Source organism: Pristiophorus japonicus, chromosome 7 (assembly GCF_044704955.1).
Source record: "Pristiophorus japonicus isolate sPriJap1 chromosome 7, sPriJap1.hap1, whole genome shotgun sequence".
Classification (NCBI taxonomy): domain Eukaryota; kingdom Metazoa; phylum Chordata; class Chondrichthyes; family Pristiophoridae; genus Pristiophorus; species Pristiophorus japonicus.
Window position 1 is genome coordinate 33003297 of NC_091983.1, and position 26782 is coordinate 33030078.

Here is a 26782-nt window from a genome sequence, read left to right on the forward strand (position 1 = left end):
CGACAGATCCAGAAACCATCTCACACCCTTTAACCGATTAAGTTATTTCCGTTGCTGACAGAAATTTCATGGCCCGCCTGCTCCTCCAATCGCTGTCTCCTTCCCCATCCTGTCTGGCACATCCTCTTTCTCTCCCCTTCTCATCTTGCCCTCCATCCTGCTCCATTCACCCCCTCCTCTGTTTCTCTCCTCCCTCCCTCTTCCATCTCTTCCCTCCACCCTCTAGCCCTGGTTGAGCCGAGACTGGATTAGGTCTTGCTCACCCACCCTGCAATGCCACAGAAAATTGAGTAGTACATTATTAAGAGTGTTATACATAGTACGCATCTCCTACAAGTATCACACTTTCCCCATCACTCGGTTGATTTGATAGAACAGATTTTGACCTGACATTGTGCATTACATGACATAACACCCCTAATGTTACAACAATGCATCCCTTACTCAACGTGAACAATGTCACGGGACACTTGATAGATCTGATACAGTGTGCGTAGAATTGACAATGCAATGTGATCAGTTGTCTTACAGTATAGGCTGCAAATATTAGCATCCTTTTAGAATACATGGCATGGTTGATCTCTGAACACCTCCTGATCTTTACCTTGGAGACCTGACGGATAAACGGGGGACTATGGATTGAGGATCTTCTGGCGTGGTCAGCATTATTACCTGACCATCTGGGAAGAATCGCAGATATCTGGTTATATGAAAAATATCAAACAAGGATCAGTAATTGTAAATCCTGTACTCAGAACAGGCATGTGTACATTGCAAACTGAAGTTAGATGCATTCTTTAATGGAAAAACGTGCAACACTCTTTGGACTATATCTTAGAATTTCCCATTTCAACTTTCATTTTCATGATAGGTGGAACTTTTACGTTGATCCTGCATGGGTCTCAAAACAATAATCGTGTCATGAGGTACTTATGAAATTTAACAAGTGGATCAAAACTCAAGTATAAAATAAGCACGACTCAACAAAAATGCCTACACAAGAACATTTTTGAGACATTCGTTCAAATAAATGTTGAAAAAATGAATGTGAGCATACTGAACTGCATACTGAAAATTCATGAATTCAAAAGATTCTTAGAATCACACACAAATGAGGGGAAATAATGGGATTGCTGAGTTAGAGAAAACCAGTCAAAGCAGAATTAAAAAAAAACTACAGTGCTCAAATAATGATCTCTGTAGAGGATTTTTAAAGTAAATTTTAATATTTTACCAATGATTAAATCTGCATCCTCTGGTTATCGACCCTCCTGCCAGTGGAAACAGTTTCGCCCCATCTGCTTTATCAAAACCCTTCAGAATTTTGACCACCTCTATTAAATCTCCCCATAACCTCCTCTGTAATAAAGCGAACAATCACAGCTTCTCCAGTCTCTCCACATAACTGAAGTCACTCATCCCTGGTACCATTATGGTAAATCTCCTCTGCACCCTCTCCAAGGCATTCACACACTTGCAACCTCTGGCCAATTTCACAAGTTTTTAGCTCACGCGTTGAAAGGATGAAACAATCAGTGCTACAATAACACAAGCTAATTAAATGCAAAACCGCAAGTTAAAGTTTAAAACATCCATTCTGTTTGCCTTATTGTCCTTTTGCCCATTCTCTCTTCTTTCCCCTATTTTACAAGATATAAAATGATTCCCCCTACTTTTCTCCCAAACATTCTGAAAGAAATCCATAATCTATATATAAAGACATCTCTATCAGTCACCATAACTCTAATTTATACCTTATTTATCTTTTAGACATCTGCTTTCCTTCACTTCCTTGCCCATAAAACAACACTGACTACACTTCAAAAGTAATTATTTGGCTGTGAAACACTTCAGGAAATCCCAAGCATATGATTGGTGCTATATAAACACAAGTTCTTTTCCTTGCCCCAGACTCCCATCATTCATTCAATTTGGAGATGGCAGTGATGCATTTTGGAAAGGAGAGGGGCAATATAAACTAAATGGTACAATTTTAAAATGGGTCCCAGAACAGAGACACCTGGGGGGGGTTCAGTACCTTGGAGACCTGTTAAAAAGCATACAGAATCTTGGGCTTTATAAAAAGAGGCCTAGAGTACAAAAGCAAATAAGTTATTCCAAAACCGTATAAAATCACTGGTTTCACCTCAGCTATAGTATTGTGTTCAGTCCTGGGCGCCACATTATAGGAAAAATATGAATGGCTTGGAGAGGGTGCAGAGGAGAGTTACCAGAATGGTACCAGGGATGAGGGACTTCAGTTATGCGCAGAGACTTGAGAAGCTGAGGTTCTCTATTGCAGAGAATAGTATAGTGAACAGTGAGGAGAGTGATAGATTTCAGGAAGACATAGACAGGCTGGTGGAATGGGCGGACACGTGGCAGATGAAATTTAATGCACAAAAGTATGAAGTGATACATTTTGGTAGAAAGAATGAGGAGAGGACACATAAACTAAATGGTACAATCCTAAAGGGGGTGCATGAACAGAGAAATCTGGCCGTATTTGTGCACAAATCATTGAAGGTGGCAGGGCAGGTTGAGAAGGCAGTTAAAAAGATTTCTGGGATCCTGGGCTTCATAAATAGAGGTATAAGAGTACAAAAGTGTGAAAATTATGATGAATCTGTATAAAACACTGATTCGGCCCCAACTGGAGTAATGTGTCCAATTCTGGGTACCACACTTTAAGAAGGATGTGGAGGCCTTAGAGAAGGTGCAGAAAAGATTTACGGAATGATTCCAGAAATGAGGGACTTCAGTTACATTGATAGACTGGAGAAGCTGGGGTTGTTTTCCTTGGAGCAGAGAAAATTGAGAGGAGATTTGATAGAGGTGTTCAAAATCATGAGGGGTCTGGACAGAGTAGATAGAGAGAAACTGTTCCTATTGGCAGAAGGGTCAAGAACCAGAGGACACAGATTTAAGATGATTGGCAAAAGAAGCAAAGGCGATGTAAGAAAACATGTTCTTATGTAGTGAGTGGTTTGGATCTGGAATGCACTGCCTGAAAAAGGGTGGTGGAGGCAGACTTAATCGTATCTTTCAAAAGGGAGTTGGATAAGTATCTGTAGGAAAAAGAAATTGCAGGGCTACAGGGAAAGGGCAGGGGAGTGGGACTAGCTGAGAGTCGGCATGGGCTCGACGGGCCGAATACCCATTCTATGATTTAAGGTTGTGGGGAGATGTAATAGAGATGTAGAAAATTCTGAAGGGTTTTGACAGAGTAGATAGGGAGAAACTGTTTCCACTGGCAGGAGGGTCGATAACCAGAGGACATAGATTTAAGGTAATAAAAAGGGGCTGCTGAAGAGAGCAAACTCTGTGACCCATGAAAGTGTGCACCTGAACAAATAATGTTGCTCCTGAGATACTAGGTATTAAATCAAATGGAGTTAACCTTTAAAAGGATAATTTTATTTCAGCATTTAAAAAAAAGTAAAACTTTGCAGTCAGGACACTACATGTGGTTAACCTGCTGCTCTCTTCTCTTTCGTGCCCTGATCTCCAATTCCCTCTCTCTGGTCTATTGATCGCTCTGTGTGGTCAGCAGTGACAGCATGTGGAACAGTCGGTGTGTATTAAAATCATATTTTCTGCTCTCTGTGGAACTGTGGTGACTGGTGAGGGATCTGATAGGTGGGCCATGGATTTGTTTCATTATTTTTGGATGGAATTATGAAAATCATGTTGTAAGTGGGCTGCTTTCTGAAACTTTCTCTTCATCTTGGTTCTAAATGGCTTAGCTGGCTGCCTTGTATCTGTAACACTAAAAAGCATACAAGCAATAGCTTTTTTTGTTCTTCCTCTGCAGCATATGAAAGCAGAGAGCCCCAACATCAGGTTCTTCAACCTTTCCAACGCCATGCTTTAAATTGACAGCCTGGGTTGATGCTCGTGGCTACCTCCAGACCTGTCTGCCAGCTCTGAATACTCCCACACTGCTCGTTTCCCTGTCAGGCCCTGGGTACCTACTGTCCCGGCCTCAGCACTGGCCTCCCTGCATTCCGAGTACAGTCTGGAACTCTATCACTGGGCTCAGGCATCCTCGTTTCACCCTCTTTTCTGTCTGATAGTGGCTTGGAGAGTTGGAGGTTGCTTTCAAATAACAGTGAGTAAGATGAAGGCAGTTCTGTCTAATGCTGAGTGTTGTATACGGTGTGTGTATATTGTATTTTTATAATAAAATGTCTTGTGTCATGTACATTGGGTTAATCATTAACTAGGTTACTGAGTCGTTAAGTCAGTTTTATTATTCCTCATTGGTTCCGTATCTGTATTTAACTATGTTTCTATCTCTGGCTCTCTAATAGTTCAGGAAATGGGCGTTACCGCGAGTGATATCAAATGGGCGGTAGCAGTAAATTTTTTTGACTTTCTGCCGTAAAGTGTGGCCGTCTTTAGCAACGGCATGGCAACGCTCGATTCCTGTGATTCAGGAGGTCAAGGGTCATCATGACATGCGCAGAAGAGGAGAAAGAGAGGGAGGGAGCTCAGAGGCACTGAACGCATGTGTGGCTGTGGTGTGTGCTTGTCTGGCTGTTGTGGGAGGCACGACGGAGATTCACCAGTAGCAAAAAGCCTACTAAGCACCAAGAACATAGTTGGCACCAAGTTTTTGTCCAACAAATAAGATATAACATGGAAGGGATGGAGGCGGCCCTGGAGCTGGTAGCCAGGAACACTGGAGGCAGAGGGTTCCCAGTGGTCCCCGAGCGCGGCACTTCACCCCTAGGTTCCGCACCACCACTGCGAACGACAGATGAGAGCAAGGACCAAGATCCTGCTTCTGCATCAGAGAATGTTGCCCCCTTGGCATCCCCCGCTCCTGTACCCGTGTAACCAACGCATCTGCCTTCATCACCCCCAATGAGGCACCGCCTGAGGAGTTCCTCGGCCAGGCGCCGTGGAGCAAGGAGGGGAAGGGGTAGAGGTGGGGAGAAGGGGAGGGGAGGGGGGGGGGGGGGGAAGGAAAGTGAGGTGCATGTGCGCAGGTGATGGCTGTGTTAGATCTCCATCTCTAAATAACCTTCCGGAAATTCGAGGGGACCGAGGGTCTAGCTAGAAGGAGGAACTGAAGGAAATCCTTATTAGTCATATTGTGTTAGGGAAATTGATGGGATTGAAGACCGATAAATCCCCAGGGCCTGATAGTCTGCATCCCAGAGTACTTAAGGAAGTGGCCCTAGAAATAGTTGTTGCATTGGTGGTCATTTTCCAACATTCTATAGACTCTGGATCAGTTCCTATGGATTGAAGGGGAGCTAATGTAACCACACTTTTTAAAAAAGGAGGGATAGAGAAAACAGGGAATTATAGACCGGTTAGCCTGACATCGGTAGTGGGGAAAATGTTGGAATCAATTATTAAAGGTGTATTAGCAGCGCATTTGGAAAGAAGTGAAGGGATCGGTCCAAGTCAGCATAGATTTATGAAAGGGAAATCATGTTTGATAAATCTTCCAGAATTTTTTGAGGATGCAACTAGTAGACCTGACAAGAGTGAACCAGTGGATGTGGTGTATTTGGATTTTCAAAAGGCTTTTGACAAGGTCCCACACAAGAGATTAGTATGCAAAGTTAAAGCACATGGTATTGGGGGTAATGTATTGGCGTGGATAGAGAACTGGTTGGCAGACAGGAAGCAGAGAGTCGGGATAAACGGGTCCTTTTCAGAATGGCAGACAGTGACTAGGACCCCAGCTATTTACAATATACATTAATGATTTAGATGAAGGAATTGAACGTACTATCTCCAAGTTTGCAGATGACACTAAGTTGGATGGCAGTGTGAGCTGTGAGAAGGATGATAAGAGGCTGCAGGGTGACTTGGACAGGTTAGGTGAGTGGCCAAATGCATGGCAGATGCAGTATAATGTGGATAAATGTGAGGTTATCCACTTTGGTGGCAAAAACAGGAAGGCAGAATATTATCTGAATGGTGAAAGATTAGGAAAAGGGGAGGTGCCACGAGACCTGGGTGTCATGGTACATCAGTCATTGAAAGTTGGCATGCAGGTACAACAGACGGTGAAGAAGGCAAATGGCATGTTGGCCTTCATTGCGAGAGGATTTGAGTATAGAAAAGGGAGGTCTTACTACAGTTGTACAGGGCCTGGGTGAGGCCACACCTTGAATATTGTGTACAGTTTTGGTCTCCTAATCTGAGGAAGGACATTCTTGCTATTGAGGGAGTGCAGCGAAGGTTCACCAGACTGATTCCCAGGATGGCTGGACTGATATACGAAGAAAGATTGGATCGACTAGGCTTATAGTCAATGGAATTTAGAAAAATGAAAGGGGATCTCATAGAAACATATAAAATTCTGACAGGATTGGACAGGTTAGATGCAGGAAGAAAGTTCCCGATGTTGGAGAAGTCCAGAACCAGGGGTCACAGTCTAAGGGTAAGGGGTAAACCATTTAGGACCAAGATAAGGAGAAACTTCTTCACTCAGAGAATTGTGAGCATGTGGAATTCTCTACCACAGAAATTTGTTGAGGCCAGTTCGTTAGATATATTCAAAAGGGAGTTAGATGTGGCCCTTACGCTAAAGGGATCAAGGGATATAGGAGCTAAATTAAAAAGTAGGACCTCAAAAGTAGTAATCTCGGATTTGCTACCAGTGCCACGTGCTAGTCAGAGTAGGAATCGCAGGATAGCGCAGATGAATATGTGGCTTGAGCAGTGGTGCAGCAGGGAGGGATTCAAATTCCTGGGGCATTGGAACCGGTTCTGGGGGAGGTGGGACCAGTACAAACCAGACGGTCTGCACCTGGGCAGGACCGGAACCAATGTCCTAGGGGGAGTGTTTGCTAGTGCTGTTGGGGAGGAGTTAAACAAATATGGCAGGGGGATGGGAACCAATGCAGGGAGACAGAGGGAGACAAAAAGGAGAACAAAAGCAAAAGACAGAAAGGAGATGAGGAAAAGTGGAGGGCAGAGAAACCCAAGGCAAAGAACAAAAAGGGCCACTGTACAGCAAAATTCTAAAAGGACAAAGGGTGTTAAAAAAACAAGCCTGAAGGCGTTGTGTCTTAATGCAAGGAGTATCCGTAATAAGGTGGATGAATTAACTGTGCAAATAGATGTTAACAAATATGATGTGATTGGGATTACAGAGACGTGGCTCCAGGATGATCAGGGCTGGGAACTCAACATCCAGGGGTATTCAACATTCAGGAAGGATAGAATAAAAGGAAAAGGAGGTGGGGTAGCATTGCTGGTTAAAGAGGAGATTAATGCAATAGTTAGGAAGGACATTAGCTTGGATGATGTGGAATCTATATGGGTAGAGCTGCAGAACACCAAAGGGCAAAAAACGTTAGTGGGAGTTGTGTACAGACCTCCAAACAGTAGTAGTGATGTTGGGGAGGGCATCAAACAGGAAATTAGGGGTGCATGCAATAAAGGTGCAGCAGTTATAATGAGTGACTTTAATATGCACATAGATTGGGCTAACCAAACTGGAAGCAATACGGTGGAGGATTTCCTGGAGTGCATAAGGGATGGTTTTCTCGACCAATATGTCGAGGAACCAACTAGGGGGGAGGCCATCTTCGACTGGGTGTTGTGTAATGAGAGAGGATTAATTAGCAATCTCGTTGAGCGAGGCCCCTTGGGGAAGAGTGACCATAATATGGTGGAATTCTACATTAGGATGGAGAATGAAACAGTTAATTCAGAGACCATGGTCCAGAACTTAAAGAAGGCTAACTTTGAAGGTATGAGGCGTGAATTGGCTAGGATAGATTGGTGAATGATACTTAAGGGGTTGACTATGGATGGGCAATGGCAGACATTTAGAGACCGCATGGATGAACTACAACAATTGTACATTCCTGTCTGGCGTAAAAATAAAAAAGGGAAGGTGGCTCAACCGTGGCTATCAAGGGAAATCAGGGATAGTATTAAAGCCAAGGAAGTGGCATACAAATTGGCCAGAAATAGCAGCGAATCCGGGGACTGGGAGAAATTTAGAACTCAGCAGAGGAGGACAAAGGGTTTGATTAGAGCAGGGAAAATGGAGTACGAGAAGAAGCTTGCAGGGAACATTAAGACGGATTGCAAAAGTTTCTATAGATATGTAAAGAGAAAAAGGTTAGTAAAGACAAACGTAGGCCCCCTGCAGTCAGAATCAGGCGAAGTCATAACGGGGAACAAAGAAATGGCGGACCAATTGAACAAGTACTTTGGTTCGGTATTCACTAAGGAGGACACAAACAACCTTCCGGATATAAAAGGGGTCAGAGGGTCTAGTAAGGAGAAGGAACTGAGGGAAATCCTTATTAGTCGGGAAATTGTGTTGGGGAAATTGATGGGATTGAAGGCCGATAAATCCCATGGGCTTGATGGACTGCATCCCAGAGTACTTGAAGAGGTGGCCTTGGAAATAGCGGATGCATTGACAGTCATTTTCCAACATTCCATTGACTCTGGATCAGTTCCTATCGAGTGGAGGGTAGCCAATGTAACCCCACTTTTAAAAAAAGGAGGGAGAGAGATAACAGGGAATTATAGACCGGTCAGCCTGACATCGGTAGTGGGTAAAATGATGGAATCAATTATTAAGGATGTCATAGCAGTGCATTTGGAAAGAGGTGACATGATAGGTCCAAGTCAGCATGGATTTGTGAAAGGGAAATCATGCTTGACAAATCTTCTGGAATTTTTTGAGGATGTTTCCAGTAGAGTGGACAAGGGAGAACCAGTTGATGTGGTATATTTGGACTTTCAGAAGGCTTTCGACAAGGTCCCACACAAGAGATTAATGTGCAAAGTTAAAGCACATGGGATTGGGGGCAGTGTGCTGACATGGATTGAGAACTGGTTGTCAGACAGGAAGCAAAGAGTAGGAGTAAATGGGGACTTTTCAGAATGGCAGGCAGTGACTAGTGGGGTACCGCAAGGTTCTGTGCTGGGGCCCCAGCTGTTTACACTGTACATTAATGATTTAGACGAGGGGATTAAATGTAGTATCTCCAAATTTGTGGATGACACTAAGTTGGGTGGCAGTGTGAGCTGCGAGGAGGATGCTATGAGGCTGCAGAGCGACTTGGATAGGTTAGGTGAGTGGGCAAATGCATGGCAGATGAAGTATAATGTGGATAAATGTGAGGTTATCCACTTTGGTGGTAAAAACAGAGAGACAGACTATTATCTGAATGGTGACAGATTAGGAAAAGGGGAGGTGCAACGAGACCTGGGTGTCATGGTACATCAGTCATTGAAGGTTGGCATGCAGGTACAGCAGGCGGTTAAGAAAGCAAATGGCATGTTGGCCTTCATAGCGAGGGGATTTGCTACAGTTGTACAGGGCCTTGGTGAGGCCACACCTGGAGTATTGTGTACAGTTTTAGTCTCCTAACCTGAGGAAGGACATTCTTGCTATTGAGGGAGTGCAGCGAAGGTTCACCAGACTGATTCCCGGGATGGCGGGACTGACCTATCAAGAAAGACTGGATCAACTGGGCTTGTATTCACTGGAGTTCAGAAGAATGAGAGGGGACCTCATAGAAACGTTTACAATTCTGACGGGGTTAGACAGGTTAGATGCAGGAAGAATGTTCCCAATGTTGGGGAAGTCCAGAACCAGGGGACACAGTCTAAGGATAAGGGGTAAGCCATTTAGGACCGAGATGAGGAGAAACTTCTTCACCCAGAGAGTGGTGAACCTGTGGAATTCTCTACCACAGAAAGTTGTTGAGGCCAATTCACTAAATATATTCAAAAAGGAGTTAGATGAAGTCCTTACTACTAGGGGGATCAAGGGGTATGGCGAGAAAGCAGGAATGGGGTACTGAAGTTGCATGTTCAGCCATGACCTCATTGAATGGCGGTGAAGGCTCGAAGGGCTGAATGGCCTACTCCTGCACCTATTTTCTATGTTTCTATGTGGGTGTATGCAATTTGTTGCAATATATGGGGGCTGGGGACCATGCTACTGCTTTGCCTTTGTATTCTGTGTTGCTGGACATGTTGAACATGTGATTTATGTCAATGATGGAAAAAGTGGGGTGTGGGTAAGTGTTGGGTGTTATTGGCTGTGATACTTATGATTTCAGACTAATGTTGGTATTAAACTTTTGTTATTGAACATAACCTTGTTGCGCATTGTTTCAGATAGTTGGACCGTTACAAACTGGTGATTCCTTACCATGAAAGAGTTAAATACAACTTAACATCAATCAGCATAAACTTTAACTGGCACCAAGATGATGGGCACCATTAATGTCTGAGCTGCACATACACAGCAGTGTGTCAGCGTTGTCACTCACATCAGCGCTCTTTCAGACAAATCGTTCAGATATCAGCTCCTCATTTAACAAATCCCAACCACACCGCTGCCGCCCGTTGTGGTTAGTTCCACTTTTTGTGGCCGTTTTTGTGAGCGAGCGATATTGTGGCCGATGTGTGTGCGAGGTGTTGAAATTGACGATGGGTGATCTCCATGGCCGCTAGTTTGTGTAAATATGCTCTTTACGACAAAAAATAGTGGGCGGGTGTTCATATTGAATCCTGGCATTAATTCCGTGCGGAAAGTAATGCTGGGCGATATTATGGGCGTTGATTTCACCCCAAAAAAGTGGGCGGGCGGTAATATTTTTTCCCGGTGTTAAGCACATTGAGAAAATAACACTTGGCGATAAGTCTTCGAAAAAAAGCCCGTCAGTTTACATTTTGTGCCAAAATCGGCGACATATGGGCATTATATGTCATTTCAGCGGAAAAATGGGCACTAAGTGGGCGTTAAGCATGCACAAAAAGTGGAGGTTCTAGCCCATGGGATTTTTTTTACATCTACCTGAGTGGGCAGACGGATCCTCGGTTTAACGTCTCATCTGAAAAACGGCATATATCGTGCAGTTATAGTCACCACATTATAGAAAAGATGTGATTGCAGTAGAGAAAGTACAGAGGAGATTTATGAGGATGTTGCCTGGACTGGAGAATTTTAGCTCTGAGGAAAGATTGGATAGGCTAGGGTTGTTTTCTTTGAAACAGAGGAGGCTGAGGGGAGACCTTATTGAGGTGTACATAATTATGAGGGGTGTAGATAGAATGGATAGGAAGGACCTATTTCCCTTAGCAGAGGGATCAACAACCAGGGGGCATAGATGTCAAGTCATTGGTAGAAGGTTTAGAGGGGATTTGAGGGGAAATTTCTTCACCTAGAGGATGGTTGGGGTCTGGAACTCACTGCCTGAAAGGGTGGAGGAGGCAGAAACCCTCACCACATTTAAAAAGTACTTGGATGTGCACCTGAAGTGCCATAACCCAAAGGGCTACGGGACAAGAGCTGGGAAGTGGGATTAGGCTGGATAGCTCTTTTTTGGCCAGTGCGGACATGATGGGCCAAAATGGCCTCCTTCCGTGCTGTAAATTTCTATGATTCTATATCTAACAGTGCAGCATTCCCTCAGTATTGTACTGAAGTGCTAGCCTACATTATATCTCTGGAGGGGAGGCTTGAACGCACAACCTTCTGACTCAGAGGCAAGAGTGTTATCATTGAGTTATAACCGACACCCAATTGTAGCATTTCAATATATTTCTTTAAAGGATTATAAATCACAAAAGGCCATCGGATTGAAATGATTATCATATCATGCCTGCCCCGCGACCCCAATTATAACTAAGGAATAAGGCAAAAACACGGAACATATTTGTAACAGAAACAAAAAGTCACCATCTCTTCCTCGAAAGTATGGTTCCCATCACAAATATGTTTAGTGCGCTCATTTCCCGTTCTGATGATAGCTCATGTTCAAGAGAAAATTAATTCAAATCTGCAGTCCGTATCCAAACTTGCACCAAGTCCCGTTCACCTATAACTAGTGTTCGCCCTTAGGTGCGTGGCCACGCATCGATCTTGAGGTTCCATGCAGGCCATTCACCAGCTGTTGCTGGTAGAGATACCACACATGCTCGGCCGCCCAGCAAATTTAAAGGGCCCGCGCAGGAAAAAAAAAATTAGAGGGAATATTTCCCATTATCCTTGTGCTCGCTGACCTACATTGATTCCCAGATCGGCGATGCCTTGATTTTAAAATTCTCATTCTGGTTTTCAAATCCCTCAATGGTCTCAATTCTCCCTATCTCTGCAATCTCCTCCAGCCCTCCGAGATCTCTGCGCTCCTCCAATTCAGGCCTCTTGCGAATACCCTAGTTACATTGCCCCACCATTGCCAGCTGTGCTCACTATCTCTCTCCTCCTCAAAGACACTCCTTAAAACCTACCTCTGTGACCCCTGCCCCAATATCTTATGTGGCTCAGTGTCAAATTTTGTCTCGTAATGCTCCTGTGTAGTGCCATGGGACGAAAGGAGCTAGATATTCAAGTGTTCTTGTTAGACTATTTAACCATGGGTCACTCGAGCCAAACGAGATTCTGCCCTTGCCCAAGATCTACACAAACCACACTTGCTGGCAAGGGTCAATGCCGAGTGATTAGGATCAGGTATCCTGGCTGATTTTCTCCTTTCTAGGTGAAGGACACAGAACAATTATAATATGAATTAGAGGGTCCCCCCCACAGTGATCTGTCCCAGCTAACGCAGTTCAAATGCAGGTTTAACCTGAAATCCTTCCTGATTTGTAGAATTCAGTACCACACCAAGTGTTGCATTTACCCACTGAACCAGAGAGGTGTCATGTTGTTTCGAATAACAAAAGTTCTGCTGAACACGACAGTAAAAATTCATGCTGAAGGTCCAGTAAGCATTGCATTATTTTATTGTTTTTTTAAAACAAAGAATAAGTTTCTTTACTAAAATCTATTACGCGGTACTCAGAAAATAACATTTAATTAACTAATGTTCTGTAATTTAGATAATACATTTCTCAGATCCCAAATTACTTTTCTGATATACGTGTTCTAATTTTTTTTTTTTTTTTGAAATTCGTAGCCAATCGTTCCAATTCTTTGTCAAATCACAAACGCCAGAGGTCACCTTGCACACATCAAGGATCACTCTGCGCCAATGCTCTTAGCCAAAAGGCCTAGAGCCACTGCACCGTTCCTGGAAGTACTGCAATACCAGGTTCGTGCCATGGAGGTGGATGGGTCAGGCCCCCCACACACCTCCTATTTCCAAAAAAGCAAGCATATACCTTCCTGATCCAGGGAGAACCACCTTGGGGTTATGGTGGTTACTCCCCTGTCAGGTCAGTTACGCATGATCTTAGCCAAAAGGCCGAGAAGCGATACCTCGTGTTCTAATTTTTTTTTTTTGAAATTTGTAGCCAATCGTTCCAATTCTTTGTCAAATCACAAACGCCAGAGGTCACCTTGGGCCCATTCAAGGATCACTCTGCGCCAATGCTCTTAGCCAAAAGGCCGAGAGCCACTGCACCGTTCCTGGAAGTACTGCAATACCAGGTTCGTGCCATGGAGGTGGATGGGTCAGGCCCCCCACACACCTCCGTGGAGGTGGATGGGTCAAGCCACCCCACCCACCTCCTATTTCCAAAAAAGCAAGCATATACCTTCCTGATCCAGGGAGAACCACCTTGGGGTTATGGTGGTTACTCCCCTGTCAGGTCAGTTACGCATGATCTTAGCCAAAAGGCCGATGTTCTAATTTTTTTTTTTTTTTTTTTGAAATTCGTAGCCAATCGTTCCAATTCTTTGTCAAATCACAAACGCCAGAGGTCACCTTGCACACGCCAAGGATCACTCTGCGCCAATGCTCTTAGCCAAAAGGCCTAGAGCCACTGCACCGTTCCTGGAAGTACTGCAATACCAGGTTCGTGCCATGGAGGTGGATGGGTCAGGTTCCCACACACTTCCGTGGAGGTGGATGGGTCAAGCCACCCCACCCACCTCTCTAATGCATCAGGAGAACATTATAATTGCATGCCAGCCTCGCTGATTCAATGGAGCCACGTGCTGACTGGACCCATGGCTAGTATCAGTTGAGCTCTGCTGGCTTCATAACTTCAAATGTAAGGATTCTATGGAGATGTAGGGATATAATTTAAAAAATAAGGATTTCACTACCAATTAGAAGAGTTAAAAAAAAAAATGAAATATCTAAAAGGGCAAATTCTCCTTTGAAAGTATCACATCTTGACCCATCTTTATGTAATTTGCACAATTCTACTATTTGTAGTATATAGACTCTGACAGTTATGAGACTGACTTCAATCAAACCAGCCTCGGAAGGAACATGTCCATGTTAATAAAACACCCGCACATTTAATGTTTTGATTATCTGTGTAGATGCCATTCCCCTTTAATGATCTTGTCTTGTTTTAAAAGACAAAGGTAATGTACCTGTAATATTCCACCTGATGCCAAGCTCTGTAAAAACCATCCAGAGACTCCTCTCCTTGACGTATATAGATTGTCTTGTTGATATAAACACCTACAAAAATATCAACACTGTTAGAAGGTATCAAGTATCAGTACATAAATCCCAAAACATTTGCATTATCACCATTACTCTGATTTTTTTGTCTTTTTAAATACCTCTGTATTCTCTACACGCTTTAGGAGTTCACTTTTAAATTAGCTATAGGAAAATGGAGTATTGTCTAAATTAATTTTTGCTTTCAAATGTTGTAGTTGATGCTTAAGATTATATTTGCTGAAGGTCCAGTAAGGATTGCATTATTTTATTGTTTTTTAAAACAAAGAATAAGTTCTTTACTAAAATTTATAAATTGTTTAGTTATTTTGATCTTAACCCTCCATGATTAGTCGAGGCTCAATATGATGAAAGCTGTATGTAATTTTCATCATTCAATTCCTCTACAAGCCAACTTGTACCATTTCTAAATTCATTATAATTGTGAGTACAGGACAAAAATGTAGCAAGGGGAATAAACCCACATGTGTACAGTCCAATGAAAAATGTAGAAATGTTTTGGGTATAGTAACAGAAAACCAACACAAGCAGTCTTTAACTTCCAGAGAAACTTTGGACAACTGCACTGACAATAAAGCAAAAGGTACAATCTGCACCGCAAAGCAGGTTATGGCTATACAAATACTAATGGCAGGAGAAAAGAAAGGACATGTAACTACACAATCTAGTTGATCTGTGGCTTTGCTCGGAAAAAAATTAAACAATCAAAAAATATCGAACAGAAGTTCCTCCTGGAACTATATTTCCACTCCCGGACGGATGCCTGCAGACATATTTACACACTCTGCATAGTGTATGCCTTCCAGTCAGAGAAAGGCCCAGCAAGCTCAAAAAAAAAGCTTGGAAACAGGACCTAAAGTGCCAGATAATGGAGAGGTGTGTGAAAGTAGATGCTCACTACTGGCACTTACAGCAGAATGTGAGGACGAGCTGAAGAAAATATACTGAGCATACTGCATCCTACAAATGCTCCACAGATTGCACCCCTCTCTCAGGAATTCCTACTGAAGGAATGATGGCCGGAAAGGGACATTACTAAACGGAATTTGCTCATGCCCTTACATTCCACTATCCTGGGAAGCAGTCTGAGGAGCCAAAAGGGCAATTGACTCTCAAGCTCTGCAGGCCAATGGCCATACCACTGCTGGGCCAGGCTCCCGAGAGTGAGCCCCTTCTGCAACACACAGGTGAGGGAAACTGGGAAACTTTCACTGCAAGAAGATTCATTCTTCCACTATGGGAAAATACAACTGCCCACAACAAAACACGTGGGTGAAACATCTGAATGCTAATCAGAACGGATAATGCATGAAGTCCATTTGGAACTTGAGAGATCTGCCCACATAACTCAGACCACCTCCCAAAGTCAGAATGGGATCACAAACTAACAACCCCATTCAAGTACCCCACAAACGGCTCTGGACCGACCATATAGGTAGGCAGAACACTTGATTCCCCGACTCAGCCAAATCTCTTGGAATTGATCATATTCTGGGGAGATGGGACCTGTACAAACCGGACGGGTTGCGCCTCAACAGCGCCGGGACCAATATCCTCGTGGGGAGTTTTGTTAGTGCTGTTGGGGAGAGTTTAAACTAGCTTGGTAGGGGGATGGAAACCTGAGAACGAATTCAAAAGGGAGGGAAGTAAAGCAGAAGTTGGATAGCAAGAATCGAGAAAGCGAATCTGTAAGACAGAGAAAACAGGGCTTAGTGTGTAGAAAGCAAGGTCTTCCTGTGCTGAATTATATATACTTTAATGCAAGGAGTTTAGCGAATAAGGCAGATGAGCTAAGAGCACAGGTAGACACTTGGGAGTATGACATTATAGCCATTACAGAAACATGGCTGAAAGAGGGGCAGGTTTGGCAGATCAATATTCCTGGCTACAGGATTTTTAGACAAGATAGAGAGGGGGGTAAAAAGGGGGGCGGGATTGCGGTACTGATTAAAGAAACTATTACAGTGGTGAGGAGGGATGATATGTTAGAGGGATCATCAAATGAGGCCATATAGGTCGAATTGAAATATAAAAAAGGGACAATCACACTGCTGGGCCTGTATTATAGACCCCCAAACAGCGGGAGGGAGATAGAGGAGCAAATATGTAGGCAAATTGCTGTGAAGTTTAAAAACCATAGGGTAGTAATAATAGGGGATTTTAACTATCCAAATATTGATGGGGACAAATTTATTGTGAAGGGTATAGAGGGTGCGGAATTCTTGAGATGCATTCAAGAAATGTTTTTAGTCAGTATGTAGCAAGCCCAACACGAGAGGGGGTGGTCTTGGATTTTGAGGAATGAAGCTGGGCAGGTTGAAGGGGTATTAATGGGGGAGCACTTGGGTGCCAGTGACCATTATTCAGTCAAATTCACGTTGGTTATGGATAAGGACAAGAATAGGCCTGGAATAAAAGTTACGAATTGGGGAAAAGCTAATTTTGCTCAGTTAAGGAATGATTTGGCCATAATGGGCTGGAAACAGCTACTTGTGGGTAAATCAGTGTCGGCACAATGGGAGGCATTCAAGGAGGAGATCCGGAATGCTCAGGTCAAACATGTGTCCTTAAAGAAAAAGGCTGGCAAAAATAATTCGAGAGCCCCCTGGATGTCGAGGGACTTGCAGGGGAGGATTAAGATAAAAAGGGACGCTTATGTCATACATCAACGGCTAAATACTTTAGATCTTTAGAGGAATATAGAAAGTTAAGAGGCAAAATTAAAAAGGATATTAGGAATGCTAAGAGAGAGCACGAGAAATTCTTGGCCAGTAAAATTAAGGAAAACCCTAAGATGTTCTATAAATATATTAAGAGTAAGAGGGTAACTAAAGAAAGGGTAAGGCCTATTAAGAGACCATGAGGGTAATCTTTGTGTTTAGGCGGACAATGTTGGTGGGGTTCTTAACGAATACTTTGCATCTGTTTTAACAAACGAAAGAGGTAATGCAGATACTGCTATAGAGGAGGAGTGTGATATTCTGGATGAAATAAATATGTTGAGAGAGGAAGTATTAAGGGGTTTAACAGCTTTGAAAGTAGATAAGTCCCCAGGCTCGGATGAAATGCATCCCAGGCTGTTGAGCGAAGTAAAAGAGGAAATAGCAGAGACCGTGACCATCATTTTCCAGTCCTCTTTAGATACGGGCATGGTCCCAGTGGATTGGAGGACTGCTAATGTAGAACCCTTGTTTAAGAAGGGAAAAAGGGATAGGCTGAGTAATTACAGGCCTGTCAGCCTAACCTCAGTGGTGAGAAAATTATTGGAAAAATTCCTGAAAGACAGGATAAATCTGCATTTGGATAGGCAAGGATTAATTAGGGACAGTCAGCACGGATTTGTTAAGGGAAGATCGTGTTTGACTAACCTGATTGAATTTTTTGAGGAGGCAACCAAGAGGGTCGATGAGGGTAGCGTGTACAAAGTAGTATATATGGACTTTAGCAAGGCTTTTCATAAGGTCCCGCATGGTAGATTGGTCGTGAAGATTAAAGCCCATGGGATCCAGGGAAAAGTAGCAAGTTGGATCCAAAATTGGCTCGGAGGTAGGAAGCAAAGGGTAATGATTGATGGATGTTTTTGTGACTGGAAGGATGTTTCCAGTGGGGTTCCGCAGGGCTCAGTACTGGGACCCTTGCTTTTTGTGGTATATATCAACAATTTAGATTTGAATATAGGGAGTATGATTAAGAAGTTTGCAGACGACACTAAAATTGGCTGTGTGGTTGATAATGAAGAGGAAAGTCATGGGCTGCAGGAGGATATCAATCTACTGGTCAGGTGGGCAGAGCAGTGACAAATGGAATTTATTTCAGAGAAGTGTGTGGTGATGCACTTGGAGAGGGCTAATAAGGAAAGGGTATACACATTAAGCGGTAGGCTACTTAATAGTGTAAATGAACAAAGGGACCTTGGAGTGCTTGTCCACAGATCCCTGAAAGTAGCAGGTCAGGTGGATAAGGTGGTTAAGGCGGCATACGGAATGCTTGCCTTTATTGGCCGAGGCATGGAATATAATAGCAGGGAGGTTATGCTTAAATTGTATAGAAACATAGAAAATAGGTGCAGGAGCAGGCCATTCAGCCCTTCTAGCCTGCACCGCCATTCAATGAGTTCATGGCTGAACATGAAACTTCAGTACCCCCTTCCTGCTTTCTCGCCATAACCCTTGATCCCCCGAGTAGTAAGGACTTCATCTAACTCCCTTTTGAATATATTTAGTGAATTGGCCTCAACAACTTTCTGTGGTAGAGAATTCCACAGGTTCACCACTCTCTGGGTGAAGAAGTTTCTCCTCATCTCGGTCCTAAATGGCTTACCCCTTATCCTCAGACTGTGACCCCTGGTTCTGGACTTCCCCAACATTGGGAACATTCTTCCTGCATCTAACCTGTCTAAACCCGTCAGAATTTTAAACGTTTCTATGAGGTCCCCTCTCATTCTTCTGAACTCCAGTGAATACAAGCCCAGTTGATCCAGTCTTTCTTGATAGGTCAGTCCCGCCATCCCGGGAATCAGTCTGGTGAATCTTCGCTGCACTCCCTCAATAGCAAGAATGTCCTTCCTCAAGTTAGGAGACCAAAATTGTACACAATACTCCAGGTGTGGTCTCACCAAGGCCCTGTACAACTGTAGCAACACCTCCCTGCCCCTGTATTCAAATCCCCTCGCTATGAAGGCCAACATGCCATTTGCTTTCTTAACCGCCTGCTGTACCTGCATGCTAACCTTCAATGACTGATGTACCATGACACCCAGGTCTCGTTGCACCTTCCCTTTTCCTAATCTGTCACCATACAGATAATAGTCTGTCTCTCTGTTTTTACCACCAAAGTGGATAACCTCACATTTATCCACATTATACTTCATCTGCCATGCATTTGCCCACTCACCTAACCTATCCAAGTCACTCTGCAGCCTAATAGCATCCTCCTCGCAGCTCACACTGCCACCCAACTTAGTGTCATCGGCAAATTTGGAGATACTGCATTTAATCCCTCGTCTAAATCATTAATGTACAATGTAAACAGCTGGGGCCCCAGCACAGAACCTTGCGGCACCCCACTAGTCACTGCCTGCCATTCTGAAAAGTACCCGTTTACTCCTACTCTTTGCTTCCTGTCTGACAACCAGTTCTCAATCCACGTCAGCACACTACCCCCAATCCCATGTGCTTTAACTTTGCACATTAATCTCTTGTGTGGGACCTTGTCGAAAGCCTTCTGAAAGTCCAAATATACCACATCAACTGGTTCTCCTTTGTCCACTTTACTGGAAACATCCTCAAAAAATTCCAGAAGATTTGTCAAGCATGATTTCCCTTTCACAAATCCATGCTGACTTGGACCTATCATGTCACCATTTTCCAGATGCACTGCTATGACATCCTTAATAATTGATTCCATCATTTTACCCACGACTGAGGTCAGGCTGACCGGTCTATAATTCCGTGTTTTCTCTCTCCCTCCTTTTTTAAAAAGTGGGGTTACATTGGCTACCCTCCACTCCATAGGAACTGATCCAGAGTCAATGGAATGTTGGAAAATGACTGTCAATGCATCCGCTATTTCCAAGGCCACCTCCTTAAGTACTCTGGGATGCAGTCCATCAGGCCCTAGGGATTTATCGGCCTTCAATCCCATCAATTTCCCCAACACAATTTCCCGACTAATAAAGATTTCCCTCAGTTCCCCCTCCTTACTAGACCCTCTGACCCCTTTTATATCCGGAAGGTTGTTTGTATCCTCCTTCGTGAATACCGAACCAAAGTACTTGTTCAATTGGTCTGCCATTTCTTTGTTCCCCGTTATGACTTCCCCTGATTCTGACTGCAGGGGACCTACATTTGTCTTTACTAACCTTTTTCTCTTTACATACCTATAGAAACTTTTGCAATCCGCCTTAATGTTCCCTGCAAGTTCTTCTCGTACTCCATTTTCCCTGCCCTAATCAAACCCTTTGTCCTCCTCTGCTGAGTTCTAAATTTCTCCCAGTCCCCAGGTTCGCTGCTATTTCTGGCCAATTTGTATGCCACTTCCTTGGCTTTAATACTATCCCTGATTTCCCTAGATAGCCACGGTTGAGCCACCCTTCCCTTTTTTATTTTTACGCCAGACAGGAATGTACAATTGTTGTAATTCATCCATGCGGTCTCTAAATGTCTGCCATTGCCCATCCACAGTCAACCCCCTAAGTATCATTCGCCAATCTATCCTAGCCAATTCACGCCTCATACCTTCAAAGTTAGCCTTCTTTAAGTTCTGGACCTTGGTCTCTGAATTAACTGTTTCATTCTCCATCCTAATGCAGAATTCCACCATATTATGGTCACTCTTCCCCAAGGGGCCTCGCACAATGACATTGCTAAATAATCCTCTCTCATTACACAACACCCAGTCTAAGATGGCCTCCCCCCTAGTTGGTTCCTCAACATATTGGTCTAGAAAACCATCCCTTATGCACTCCAGGAAATCCTCCTCCACCGTATTGCTTCCAGTTTGGCTAGCCCAATCTATGTGCATATTAAAGTCACCCATTATAACTGCTACACCTTTATTGCATGCACCCCTAATTTCCTGTTTGATGCCCTCCCCAACATCCCTATTACTGTTTGGAGGTCTGTACACAACTCCTACGAACGTTTTTTGCCCTTTGGTGTTCTGCAGCTCTACCCATATAGATTCCACATCATCCAAGCTAATGTCTTTCCTAACTATTGCATTAATCTCCTCTTTAACCAACAATGCTACCCCACCTCCTTTTCCTTTTATTCTATCCTTCCTGAATGTTGAATACCCCTGAATGTTGAGTTCCCAGCCCTGATCATCCTGGAGCCACGTCTCCGTAATCCCAATCACATCATATTTATTAACATCTATTTGCACAATTAATTCATCCACCTTATTGCGGATACTCCTTGCATTAAGACACAAAGCCTTCAGGCTTGTTTTTTTAACACCCTTTGTCCTTTTAGAATTTTGCTGTACAGTGGCCCTTTTTGTTCTTTGCCTTGGGTTTCTCCGCCCTTCACTTTTCCTCATCTCCTTTCTGTCTTTTGCTTTTGCCTCCTTTTTGTTTCCCTCTGTCTCCCTGCATTGGTTCCCATCCCCCTGCCATATTAGTTTAAATCCTCCCCAACAGCATTAGCAAACACTCCCCCTAGGACATTGGTTCCGGTCCTGCCCAGGTGCAGACCGTCTGGTTTGTACTGGTCCCACCTCCCCCAGAACCGGTCCCAATGCCCCAGGAATTTGAATCCCTCCCTGCTGCACCACTGCTCAAGCCACGTATTCATCTGCGCTATCCTGCGATTCCTACTCTGACTATCACGTGGCACTGGTAGCAATCCCGAGATTACTACTTTTGAGGTCCTACTTTTTAATTTCGCTCCTCACTCCTTAAATTCGTTTCGTAGGACCTCATCCCTTTTTTTACCTATGTCGTTGGTACCAATGTGCACCACGACAACTGGCTGTTCTCCCTCCCATTTCAGAATGTCCTGCACCCGCTCCGAGACATCCTTGACCCTTGCACCAGGGAGGCAACATACCATCCTGGAGTCTCGGTCACGGCCGCAGAAACGCCTATCTATTCCCCTCACCATTGAATCCCCTATCACTATTGCTGTCCCACTCTTTTTCTTGTCCTCCTGTGCAGCAGAGCCAGCCACGGTGCCATGAACTTGGCTGCTGCTGCCCTCCCCTGAAGAGTCATCCCCCTCAACAGTACTCAAAACAGGCCACAGCTGGAGTATTGCGTACAGTTCTGGTCGCCGTATTATAGTAAGGACGTGATTGCACTGGAGAAGGTGCAGAGGAGATTTACTAGGATGCTGCCTGGATTGGAAAATCTTAGTTATGAGGTCAGATTGGATAGGCTGGGTTTGTTCTCATTGGAACAGAGGAGCTTGAGAGCAGACCTCATTGAGGTGTACAAAATATTGAGGGGCCTGGACATAGTGGATAGTAAGGGTCTATTGCCATTGGTGGAGGGGTCTATTACAAGGGAGCATAGTTTTAAGGTGGGTGGTGGAAGATTGAGAGGGGATTTGAGGGGGGGCTTCTTTACGCAGAGGGTTGTGGGGATCTGGAACTCGCTGTCTGGAAGAGTGGTGGATGCAGAAACCCTCACCACTTTTAAGAGATGGGCACTTGAGGTGCCGTAACCTGCAGGATTACAGACCTAGAGCTGGTAATTGGGATTAGATTGGATGACCTTTTGTTGGACGGCGCAGATATAATGGTAAGTACTGCAGGGAATAGAATACAGCCAGGGTAATCTCCTGGACGGGTCGGAGAGGAATTTTCCCAGATTTTTTTTCTCCCTAAATTGGCCTGGGTTTTTAATCTGGTTTTTGCCTCTCCCAGCAGATCACATGGCTCCGGTTGGGTTGCAGTGTAGATGTTTTCAGTATAAGGGGTGTCGCAGTTGTGTGACTGGTTGGGCTGGGTGCTCTTTGCCTTTCCGTCAATGTTCATAGGTTTATATGTAACCTTTAGGACTGCTGATCAAGGGCCGTGCGGCTCTTTGTCGGCCGGCGCAGACACGATGGGCCGAAATTGCCTCCTTCTGCATTGTAAATTTCTATGTTTCTATGTTCTATATTCTCATGAAGCACAAACAATATGCAGTTCCCAATGTGTGCGCAGCCATGCTGTGTCAATTATCCTGTATGTGAGAAAACTGTGGAGTAACTTTGTAAAATATTTTCTTTTCTTAAAAAACACACCAAAAAAGCAGAAAGTCTTAAACCACTTAGCTAGGATGTAAAAGGAGAACTAACTAATGGCTTAATGTTGGTGATGATTTTGATGTACAAAACAGATACAAGAAACTTTATGACAAAGAGATATAGATTATTTATAAAAATAATAGAAGTCAATCTTTACCTGCAGATCTCTTCCACATACCATCAACAATGATCTAAGCCCAGCAATCAATAGAAAAAAACTCCTCCTTTAAACCGGCACCTTTGAAGATGCACAGCATCATGCCATCAGTGGACTTCTGCTTCTCCACACCCTATATAGTTATTTGTGCTTCATCTAATCAGATCTTTACTACTGCAGACAGCTTTCATGCCAATTTAAAGAAAGCAAATAATAAGGATCTCTCGGCTTCCCCAATGGTTCAGCTATTTGAGGTAGTGAGTAGACAACTTAGACATTTGAAAAATCCTGGGATTCAGTCTGTGCTGAATTAGCCAATCCCAGTGGGCAGGTGGTACAGGAACTGAAGTTTGCCAGTGACGGGAGAATCTGTCAGGGTTGCAACTCCCAAAATTCAACAACTGCAGCTGAAACTGCACATAGGGACATCAGGTGAGGACATTGTGGCTCAGCTATTAAGCCCCTCCATTATCAAGTGCCCTATATGGACATTCACTGGCCAGTTTCACACATAATGTATGGCCATTTGGGTGAGGATAGTATCGGACCAGGAGTCAACACCTTCAAAGGAAATGAGTAGGAGGGGAGAAAGAGAAAAAGAAAACCTTTACGAACAGTTAGAAAAAAATTAAAATCCTGATCCTAAGAGACTCTCTTTTAACAAGAGACATTTACATTTTTAGTACATTCAGTACAGATCAGAACTAACATTTTATATTTTCTGATACTGGTATTGTGCTCGTGAATTCCTTCAGCTATACTTTTGTTAAACACTAGAATGTTTACATTAAGGTATGTTATACCATTTGTTACATGTTGAAAAGAGATGTCAGGCATACAGCACACCTGGATCTTCCCATTGTTGTACATGCCACAATCTGGCACTAACATTTCTGAAATTAAAACTTTGGAAACTGTTAATGGGATTGCACTTCACATTCTGGAATTCTTTCTGTAATGCATTTATTTTTTTCTCCATTCCCCCACTTTTGGTCTCCCTACACCACACACCGGTTAAGGGACAGGTTAGCAAACTACATCAAGGTCTTTGTCAATGTCATTAATTAGATGTTATCAGATTTTTTCTCCTCACTGGAGAAATGTCTGGACTTCAATTGGCTTTTCTGAGAAAATAAAAGTGACGGCTGGGAGTCAACTGTGGTAAGAATGAACCAGTCTGCAGGACACAACAGATCTGCCTTTGATTGAGGGTGATATTGTTTGTTGCACCATTTACAGGCGATATTGCACCATGTTACATGACCTGTGTGAAAATGTGCACTATATGCAAGACTTTTAATAAATTATATTTAACAAAATACATTTGCAAATGTATTGTATGACACACAAATCATGTCTAGTCATGCAGGCGTCATCTAAATAAATGAAACGTACAGCTTAGATAGATTGGAGAGAAGTAATAATTAAAAAATATATATATGAAACAATAGGCATCTAAACCCTTTGGCTGCAGGATTTGGTGATTTATTATTCCCACCATAAGAGAACAAGTGAAGAATAAACAGCAGAAAGTTTATACAGCGTATAACGTCCCGAATCCGGCTGTCCGAAAACTGGACATTTTTGAGGCAGCCAAGATGGCGACATTGGGCGGCGAGGGACGAGGAAACCGGTAAAAAATGCACTGCCGGGGGCCGCGGGCGGTGTGAATCGGCGGGTGTACCTGTATTTTCAGTATATACAATTCTAAAATGAATTGAAGGTGCTACATTTTAAGTTATTACTGCAAAGTTAAATTCTTTAAACAATGCAAATCACTTCATAATGGAGTTTGTATTACATTTGATAAGCTCCACATAATTATATTCTAAACAGGAAACAGATTTTTGACATCAGGAACTGGATAATGTAAATATGTAATCCAAAACAGTAACTATGAACCGCCAAAAAGAGTCAGAATATAGAAAAAGGGGAAGCTAGAGAAATATACTATTTGAAAATGTTTCGAGATTACTCTAAATGACGATATATTTCTACATATACTCTCATGGAATTAATTTTAACATCCTCCTCAGCAAAGTCTATTTCACAATTAATGATTCGATAACACTGTGGAGCAAATGTGCACCAAAGCAAAATGATGAACTCTTTAAAAATGAACAGGTAAACAAAATCTCTGCGGCTGTGCAAACAACCTTGAAATGTCTCATGTACCATATTTTCTAAATCACTGAAAGGATTTCAAACATTTTAAATGTTGCAAATTTCATGGAGAGATTGTCAGACACCAATAGCAACTAAATCAGTATCACCAAAGCAAATGAAAGATTCTTCTACAGTTATACAATCGACACAACCACAAAGTTAAAATTTAGGTTGCTCATTATCAACTCACCATCAAATCGGACACGAGGTCTTTCTAGAAACATCTGTCTCCAGGAAGTGTACAGGACCAAGCTACTGCACGCTCTACCCCATACCTTCAAGCAGGCCAAGCGCCAGATTTCAGGATCTCTGACAAAGAGAAATTAATAAAATGAAACTTGTAAAAATCAACTGCTTCAGCCACTAATTACCAACTGCAAAGTCTTTTATGCATAAAGATCTGTCCATCTGCTTCTTCCCTCATCACTGTCGGAGGCTCCAAACACATTTTCCACGTGATTTACTTGTATTTCTGCTAAACTAATTTGGCGCATTCACAGTTTATGGTGAGGCCGAAAGCAGATTATGTGACATTTTATCAAGCATTTGAAGTGTCTGTAAGTATGATTCAGACATCTATTCAGATCTCCAATTTAATCCCTATTCCCATTATATCTCTCTGTCTTTGGCCTTTCACGCTGCTCCAATCAAGTCTCAAGAGCAGCATCTCATACTTCCAGTCATTCTGAAAATATCTGATCTGAACATATGGATAATGATGAGAGGAAACTTGGACCATGGCTGCTGAGGATAAATGCAGCGGCCCCAGTGCAACTTGGGTGAAATCAGCACTCTTCACAGATCAGAAAACCTTAGTAATCTGTATGATCGCCACATTACATGGTACATATACACTATACCTACTTAATTTTCTTAAAAAATCTCACAAGCAAAACTTTAAATCTGATCACTTTTCTAACTAAATCAATAAAGAATGAATCCTTGTACAGGTTGTTCATTCATAAATTGTACCTTGCACAAATGTAAAATGCTCGACAGACCATGGACAATTGCTCGAGGGATCGTAGGTCCAAATCACTTGACACAACCCATCGAAATATATACACGAGGACTTCAAAAGGGAGCTCTGCAAAACGATAAAACATTTTGAAAATTAAAAGGAAACAAACCTGATGCAGTCACTATTTTGTACGTATGTTACAACTGAGTCATCTCAAAAACTGGACCAAGACTACATATTTCCGTAATCCAAATGCAGAATTAAATAATAAATGCATTAAATCTGATATTTTGAAATTAGAAAATAGTTAGTAAAATACTCTATAGACTCCTGCGATAACCAAATCCTTATACATTGCAAGTGATTACACTCAAAAAGTATTTCATTGGCTGCA

General features: G+C 43.0%; 1 protein-coding gene and 1 pseudogene across 3 annotated transcripts in view; both read right to left on the minus strand.

Moving 5' to 3' along the window:
* Window positions 1-26782, minus strand: part of fbxo9 (F-box protein 9) — a 148365-nt gene that overhangs the window by 22859 nt on the left and 98724 nt on the right. For all 3 annotated transcript variants that reach the window (XM_070884904.1, XM_070884903.1, XM_070884905.1), the window contains exons 7-10: window positions 26400-26514; window positions 25618-25736; window positions 14279-14369; window positions 605-700 (exon numbers count right to left, since the gene is read on the minus strand). In XM_070884904.1, coding sequence (XP_070741005.1) covers window positions 605-700; window positions 14279-14369; window positions 25618-25736; window positions 26400-26514 — 421 coding nt within the window. The remainder of the gene's footprint in view (window positions 1-604; window positions 701-14278; window positions 14370-25617; window positions 25737-26399; window positions 26515-26782) is intronic.
* LOC139267524 (U2 spliceosomal RNA) lies at window positions 13007-13208 on the minus strand (annotated as a pseudogene).